The sequence below is a fragment of the Eretmochelys imbricata genome, chromosome 7 (genome assembly GCF_965152235.1).
Source record: "Eretmochelys imbricata isolate rEreImb1 chromosome 7, rEreImb1.hap1, whole genome shotgun sequence".
Taxonomy (NCBI): Eukaryota; Metazoa; Chordata; order Testudines; family Cheloniidae; genus Eretmochelys; species Eretmochelys imbricata.
In genome coordinates, this window is record NC_135578.1 from 33,874,908 (window position 1) to 33,883,310 (window position 8,403).

The window sequence follows — 8,403 nt, forward strand, 5'->3', positions numbered from 1 at the left end:
ATAATCCTGTGTCTTTACATGGACTGTACAAAGTCCTGTTCCCCCAAACACAGGTGGCACCAAACAACAGGAGGCAGTGTCCTTGCTCACAGCCCCAGACACAGCCCCCACCCCCCACCCCCAAGCGCTCTAGGCTTGCTCCTGGCTTGTGCTGCCAGCTGCTTCTTCCGGCTTTGTCTGACTCTTGTTTTGTTCTGCTTCCCTCTTACCCAAATACCCTGGAGAGCCCTCTGCCCACATAGGCCAAATTCCTGGGTGGGCTGGCATACCTCTTGGCTCAGGTGGGGCTGCCTAGCTGTCTCTTACACCGCTCATCAATGAGGACTGGCAGTCACAACAGTTTAAGGAGATTTAACCCAGCCCGCATCAGAACAGGGGCTTGGTCAAGGCATTTCTGAACCACAGGCACGTTGCTCTTAACCAAACCACCTGGAGATCCACAATGAGTCCGTGGCCACAACACAGAGCCCTGACTGCAGCTCCTGCCCCAGGCTGATCTACCCATCCTGGGAGGCCTAAGTGTGCCCAGCATCCTGAAGCCATACCACCCTGTCTCCTCTTAGCCTGGCCGCCAGGCACGGAACGATGGACTGGCCTCACTTAGGGTAGCCCCCTCCCTTTTAAAATCATCTTGGGCCCTCCTTTCCCCATGTGCTTCTGTTGGGGGAGATGCAGGCTCGAGCTGCTTCTGTGGAGAGGGTCAGTCCAAGGTAATGGCCCTATGGATGGCAAAGGCACTGTCTCAGCAGAGGAAAGCCAGTCTGTCTTGTGGCCCTGTGCCATCAAGTGATCAAGACGCATCTCATAGTCTTTCCACTAGGTGTCCAGCCCCCACTGCGCAATGGATGTGCCAATTAACTATGGACATGAAACATAACATGAAAGTCACACTCCTCCGGGAAGGTCCCGATACACAATGGTGCATTCACAGACCCAGGAGGAGGTCATACCGGAATATAGACATTGCTCCCAGTCTGTCACAGGAAGTATCATGAATTTACACGTAGGGCTGAGATGGGAGCCAGGACTCCTGGGTTGTATCCCCGGCTCTGAGAGAGGAGTGGGATCTAGCGAGTGAGATCAGGGCAGGCTGGGAGCCTGGACTCCACGTTCTTTTCCCAGCTGTGCCCCTGACTGTGTATTTTGTGTTTGTCTTTCTTGGCTGTAACATTCTCTTAGCTCTCCAGGCAGAGGGAAGTAAGTGTGTGTGTCTGTGTGTGAGAAGTGCCAGGTTCTTCCCCCTCACCCATGGTCACTGCCCTGGAGAGTGGGTCAGGCTGGGGGTCCCATGGCCAAGGAGTGGGGTACCTGAGGCTCAGTGTCTGGGGCCTCGGGCCGGACAACCCCTTCTACCAGGCTTCAGGGCCAAGCAGTTGGGGGTTCCCATCTCAGCATGGGACACAGCTACCCAGGGGTGGGGGAACTGATCCGTATTGTGGGGGCAGGGTGGATTGTTGCCCTGAATGCCATGAAGCACCTTCGCCAGGGCAGGCCTGTCATGGGAACGGGCTGGGGCTCATGCTTCCCCCTTCCTCCCCATCATGGCTTTTCCTTTCCCATCCTCTGCTCCAGCTGGACCCTTTCTTTTCCTTCCCTTCCCACAGCCCCTCCTGACACTGCTCCCACCACTACCTCATGGCTCAGCTAAACTGCCCCCTCCCATGCCTGCTGGGACAGAGCCACGGGCCTTGGCTCAGGGCAGCATGGGGAGGTATGTAGGTCAGACAGGAAACTCTCCAAGCAGGGAATGAAAGAGGCTTTGTCCCATCCTCCCCCCTCCGTCCCCAATCACTGGTGCCACCCTTAACACTCTGTGCGCTGGACTGCAGCCAGCATTGCACGGCCCAAGAGTCACTCGCAGAGCACACAGCATGTATTCAGACAGGACGGGGCAAATGCACATGCATGGATGGGGGGTTACAAAGAGTGTGTTTTTGTGCATGTATGACATGTTGGTCATGTGGAGGGGGTGAGGATGTGTTACAGTGAACATGTGTCTGTGTGAGTGTCTGACAGTGAGTGGGGATAATGTGCGTGTAACATGGTGTGTGTGTTTTTCAGTGATCATGTGGATCTGTGTGTGATATGTCAGTGTGAGTGTGCGGTATAGTGAGCATGTTCCAGTGAGTGTGTTGTCTGTGTTTGGTATGTGTTTTACATGGAGTGTGTGTTACAGCGTGTGTAAAGTGAGTGTGTGTGTTATAATGGTTGTGTGTTACAGCGAATGTCAATGAGTGTGAGTGTTCCAGTGAGTGTGTGTGTGTGAGTGAGCATGTTTCAGTATGTGTGTGGGTGTTATAGTGAGCATATGTTGGTGTGTGTGGAGTGCGTTTGTGTTACAGTGTCAACGAGTGTGTGTTACAGTGAGTGCATGTTATTGTGTGTTGCAGTGTGTGCGTGTTGGTGCACGTGTGAGCGGGTGTCAGACCCAAGGTGTTCACAGCTTTCAAGGCAGGCGATTGTCCCAAAACACGAAGCTCTTTGTAGTCGGGTGCTGCCTGGGAAATCATTGCGGCCGACCGAGTGCAAACAAAGCGCAGCTCAAAGCACCTGAGTGCCCAGCAGCGAGAGCCCCAGACACACACACTCCTGCCTGGCCCTTCCCCCAGAGTGCCCTAATGCAGAGGGGCAGGTCCTGGGCTCACACCCCTGTGGCAGGGGAGTGCCGGCTCAGTGTCTGTGGGTGAATGTTAGAGCGGTGCTGGGAAGCCATGCCAGCTCAGGGGGTGCTCAGCATCTGGCATGCGAGTGGCTCAGGGCCAGGTTCTGAAGGTGCTCACCACTGAGACCTGGCTTCCACAGCACGGCAGCCAGCGTGGTGAGAGCATGGAAAACCTGGCCTGGCAGTGAGTGTGTGAGAGAGCATGTGTGTGAGAGACACTGTGTCTGTCAGCGAGGGGCCAGGAGGGGAAGGGGCTGGGCTTTGGACCCAATAGCACATACTGTGTGTGCACGTCCGTGTGTGTAGCATTCGCATCCTGTGTCTGGATTTCACTCCGAGTATCTGCATGTTTCTCTGTGTGTGCACGTTACTCTGTGTGCCTGCATGTCTCTGTGAGCAAGTGCCAAGAAGGGAAGTGGCTGCAATCTGGCCCGTTATTACACTATGTCCCGTACCAGCGAGTTCCTCAGCCGGGGGCAATGATGTCTGCCCAGATTACACAACTTGCAGCATGAATGGCTGCGTCACAACAATACAGGAGCAACCCCTTCCCCCACTGCCCCATCTCACTGTCAATCCATGCTGGGGGGTCCCTTTGGCTTCAAAACAGCTGGGACCTAGGACACACACATAGGAGGGCTGGACTAGACAGAGGCATCTCCCCACCTCCATGCCCAGCCAGTCCCCTTGGCCCTGGGGTGCACAATCCTGAATGCAGACGGTATCAAATCCATGCATTCAGCCTGGTGCCCGGCACAGTGAGGCTGAGCTCTGCCCCAATACCTCCCTCCCGCCTGCGCCTGGGACCTGCGGAGCATCCCTCGACATGCACCATCTGTCCTGGGCTTCCCCTCACATACCTGGGCACCACGGCTTCCCCAGCAGTCAAGGCAGGGAGCTGGGCCGTTCCTCAGGAATCCCCAGGGCGAGGAGGGCGGGGGCTGCTGAGGGGGGTTGGGGCTGCTCCTCATTCCCATTCCTTCTGGGCTGGGGCCCTCTCACACACATCTGGGATGGATCATGTTTTCCAGGCAGTGGTTCAAGGGCCCTTGTGACGCTGCTGGATGTGGATGTGAGCGGAAACCCCAGCAGAGCTGGGTCCAGACAGATTGTCCAGGAAGTGGGGGGGAATAGCCCCGATGGGGGGTACCATAATGATTCACTGTTCCATGCAACCGACAGGAGCTGAAGGAGACGAGGGACAAACCTGCGGCCAGGACATTGCTTCTGGGCTTTATTCAACACTAACAATTTCACATTGCCAGCAGCACAGAACACCCCCAGCCTCCCCATCTCGGCAACCAGCCCCCTGCCATGGCTCCTCCCCCCACCGCGCCATCCCAGCTATGGGAGGAAGGTGGTCTCAGGGTGAAGCCCCGAGGCCATGCAACAGCAACTGGGACGACCTCCCCCCACAACAAGCAGGGGGAGCCCCAGGTAACCCCCTCCCGCACATGGAGCCAGCACAGGGGTCTGGTGCGGGATGGGACTGTTACTCAGAATGATTCATACTGGTTGTCAAGGGCCTCTGCCTATGGGTCCCTCTGCTCGCTCCCCCATGGGGCCTCCCCACAGCCCTTGATGCTTCAGGACCCCCCCCCCAACACACTTTCACTATATAAATATATAAATAAATAAATAAATGTTGAGGGGGGGCATCAGGACCTGAGCAGCCTCCCCCCATGTGGAGTGGGGTAGGTCATCATGCCCTGGCTGGCTCAGGTGGTGCCCCCTACAAACTCCACATCTCCGCCAGCCCTGGTCCCCACTGCACTGGACAGTCCATGGAGCGTGGCTGCGATCCAGGCCAGCAGTGTACATGTCTGGGGGCTGGAGGGTTCAGGTGCCCCTACAGCTGCTCCTTGCCCCCGTATGAGCCATTGGTCACCCCACCTGGCCCCACCTCTCCATCCAGGATGTTGTCCTGGGAGCCGTGGAACTGCCGTCTCCTCGAGCGCAGGGCAAAGTGCCAGGTCAGCGCGGCCACCACCACCAGGCCGAACATGGCCGCCAGTCCTGCCACCACATATGCATAGGGGAGCTGGGGGGCCAGGGTGCGGATGGTACGGCATGGTCCGTGGTCCCGACTCCCATCGTCAGTGGGGCTGACACCGGCCTGGTTGGCTGCCATGATGCACACCAGATAGGAGGTGCTGGGGTGCAGTCCCCCAAGCACTGCCATCCGGAAGGTGCTGTTGAAGATGGGACCAGCAATGGTGTGGTCCCCATCAGCCTGGTACATCAGCCGGTACTCCCACACTGTGGAGGAGGGGGCACACCAATGCAGGCTGGCCGCAGACTCAGTGACGTGCACTACCCCCAGCTGGGGCGGTTCTGGGGGCACATCTGGGCCAGTCACTCCAGGGCATAGGCAACCAGTCTCCTCTCTCAGCTCTGCACAGGCTGGCTGCAGGTGGCGGCAATGGTGGTAGTCACAAGGCTGATAGGATGGGTGCTGGGAGCCAGGCATCTCTGGGGTGGAGAGGTCCTCATAGCTGTAATAGTCTGTCCCCAAGTCATGCTGGGGGGTGGGGGAGGTAAGGGGGCTGCTCTCCTGGGCATGGAGCCAGGGCCAGTGGCTCTGGCCCTTCGGGGGAAGGGGTAGGGAGCCTCCCATGCTCGTTGGAGCCCCCTTTGGGCACAGGATCAGGAGGCATGCGGCCGTGAAGACTGGAGCCGAGAATCCCAGGAGGATGGTCATGGTTCCTGGAAGAGAGAGGACTGGGTGACTGTATGAGGTGAGATGATGCTACAGGATACTGGGAGAGGTATGATTCCCCCATCAGAGCACTCTGCCCCAGTCCCGCCTCCTTACAATATCCCAGGGAGCTATACAGCCCTTGGGAGCCAGGGCAAGGTTATTGCCCCTACTTCACACAAGAGGAAACTGAGGCAAAGACGGGAAGGAACTCACACCAACAGCCAGTCAGTGGCAGAGCTGGGAACAGAACCAAGGGGTCCTAACTGCCAGAAGTCCATTTGTCCCTACTGGGGGCTGGAACTGAAACCACAACTATCAATAAGATAATACTGTCCATGTGCCCCTTGGGGGCTTCATCCCACAGGCCCTTCCGCAGGAGAAGCGGGGGCTGGTTGTTCCCGCACAGCAACCCTCACAAGGAGACATCCCTGGGGCTTTGGCCTCCAGGCAGGTGTCCCAGGACTCTGGAGATGGGGGTTCCCTACAGCCCTGGCCTCACTCACCCGCTGCCTGCAACTGGAGGGGGGCGGGCGTCAGGTCACTGGGGCCACGGGGCTCTGGTCTCCAGCAGGAAAGGGCTCAGCGCTGGGGGTCGGGGTTCTCCTCTCCGGGGCGCTGCGGGATCGGGGCTGGCACCGCTCGACTCTGCTCTCGCGTCTCGTCTGCTTCGCTCCGGCAGCTGCAGCAAGTTTTATCCTGTCGGGGCGCTGAGCTCATCCCCCGCCCCCAGCTTAGCTGGGGCTGCCAGGGGCGGAGCGGCCCGGGGGCTCCTGAATGGGGCGTGGGGGAGCTGCAGGTGGCCATAAGGAAAATAAAACTCTGCCTTATAAGGACATTTCTGTCCCTCCCGGCTGATCCCCCACCCGGAGGCCGCAGAGATGCTGCAGGGCGGGCAGGGAGCCCAGCCCCCGGAGTCACGGGCACGGTCAGGGACGGCTGCGGGCGGGGTGGACAATGGGAAGCTGCCTGGCCACAGGTATCTGTTCCAGACAGACTCTTCCTGCCCTGGCCCAGCCCTGACAGTCAGGAACCAGACAGACCGCAGGGACCAAGCCTGCAGCCAGGGCAAAGCATGGGGAGGGCTGGGAGCCAGGACCCCCGCGTTCTAGCCTTGACTCTGGTAGGGGAGGCGGGGGCTAATTGTTAGAGCAGACAGCCTGGCAGTCGTGACCTGGTGCTGTCCCCAGTATTCAGAGGGAAGAGCGATCTAGTGAGCTAGAGCTGGGAGCCAGGACTCCTGGGTTCTGTCCCTGACTCTGGGGGGGACTGATGGATTAGAGCAGGGAGAAGGAGCTGTGTACTAGAATAGGTTTTATTCTCTGCCACTGACTCACTCTGTGATCTTGTCTCTGGGGCTGACATTCACCCACTTTACAATGGGGACAAGCATCCGGAGAGGCTCCATTCATTCCTGTTTATAAAGCAGCCACCATCCAATGTGTATGACAAGAGGCTGGTGGAGGCGGCCACCCCTTGCAGACAATGCTGACCCCATCAGCATCCGTGAGCTCGTGAAGGGCAGGAAGTGACAGTCTCTTCCCTGGATCTCAGCCCCTAACTGCACTGTGCACAGTAGCTGTGGTGGGAGCCAGCCCTGCTTTGGAGGCATGGGTGACTCATGTGGAGCAAAGAGAGCAGGAGCCGCTGGGGTGGATGGGATGGGAGGGGGGCTCTGCTCGGACAGACACATATGGTGCATCACTGCTAGGACAGTATCAGCTCCTGGGGAAAGCCTGGATCCTGCTCAGAGCCATGGCTGCTCCAGGAGAGGCCTGGCTTGCAGCAGAGCTGGGGGCTCCCCCACTGGTTCTCAGGTGTCCAAGAGGAACACAGCCTAAGAGCGGGGTTATTCGTAGCTGGAATGGTATGGGTGGGAAGGGAGCAGTGCCAATGTCAGAGTCCTGGCTCCCCCCAGCCAGGGGCCTCATGTACACCTGCAACTTGCTCTGGCTTAAAAGTGACACGCTGCCCTGGAGGCTCCGAATCTAATTAAACCCAGGTTACTGCAGGTTGGCTCGGACCTAGGACTCTGCCCAGTCAGCTGGCAGCAGCCAACTGTGGTTTAACACAGATTGAGTGAGAGGCTGGAAACTCCAAACTGTGACAGACTCATGAGTCAGGCAACCCAAATCACAAGATTTAAAAAGAACACTAAGTGTTGCAATGTTGGAGCCCTGCACACCTCACCCTAGAGGCATCTGCATCTCAGCACCAGCCAAAGGAGCCTTGCATAAACAATCCCCTTGGGCTATGCTAGAGGCAACTGTGTCTCCTTGCTGGGCAAGGGATCCCTCTAGAAAAAGGCCCCTCACTCCACTCCAGAGACAGCTGCATCTCAGTGCTGAGAGAAGTAAATTTTGCACCTGAGTTAATTAATTAACTGAGGTCTCTCCAGAGCTTTGTGTTCACCTGCTGCGGGCTTGGAGAAGCATCATTAGAACTGTCTGGTGACTTTTAATGTAAAACCAGGCTGCTTCAGTCTTTACATTGTTTAGGGTAATTAGTTACTTGGTTTAAGATGATGCAGCAGGGCCCAATTCTGGACCATGACCCCACTGCTAGTCAGGGATCACTCATTGCTGAAGATGTTTGTAAAAGATCTGTCTGTTCCCAGCAGCCCACCCACACAGTTTGGGAAGCTCTTAAAAGCACAGGCCCTAATACCACAACCACTGTGATAGGTGCTTTATGAACCCGGGGGGAGGGAGGGAGGACAGACAGACAAGACAAAAAGTCACTTGTTTAAAACATATGCTGGTACTGTTAGCGGTGGCTTGCTGCTGCATGGCCCACTGGTGTTTCTGAGCAAGGTGGCTTAGCTTAGTGGTGTCCTGGTATAATGTGCAGGTGCTTTTACACTACTATCATTATACCGCTGCAAGCCCTCCTAGGGATGCGACTAGCCCAATCCAGCCATCCCTAGCTCTAATCCAGCACATCTCAGAGTGCTTTATGGGCCCAGGCACAGAGAGGGCCACCAACTTGCCCAAGGGGACTGTGGCCAAGGTGGGGGTAGAACCCAGTTCTCTTGAGCGCTGGA

General features: G+C 57.3%; 1 protein-coding gene across 1 annotated transcript; it reads right to left on the reverse strand.

Annotated features, from left to right (window-relative positions):
• Nucleotides 1–4,511: 4,511 nt before the first annotated feature.
• LRRN4CL (LRRN4 C-terminal like) lies at nucleotides 4,512–5,363 on the reverse strand. The gene has a single exon (XM_077821517.1). It carries the CDS (start codon nucleotides 5,361–5,363, stop codon nucleotides 4,512–4,514), a length of 852 nt encoding a protein of 283 aa, XP_077677643.1.
• Nucleotides 5,364–8,403: the final 3,040 nt, after the last annotated feature.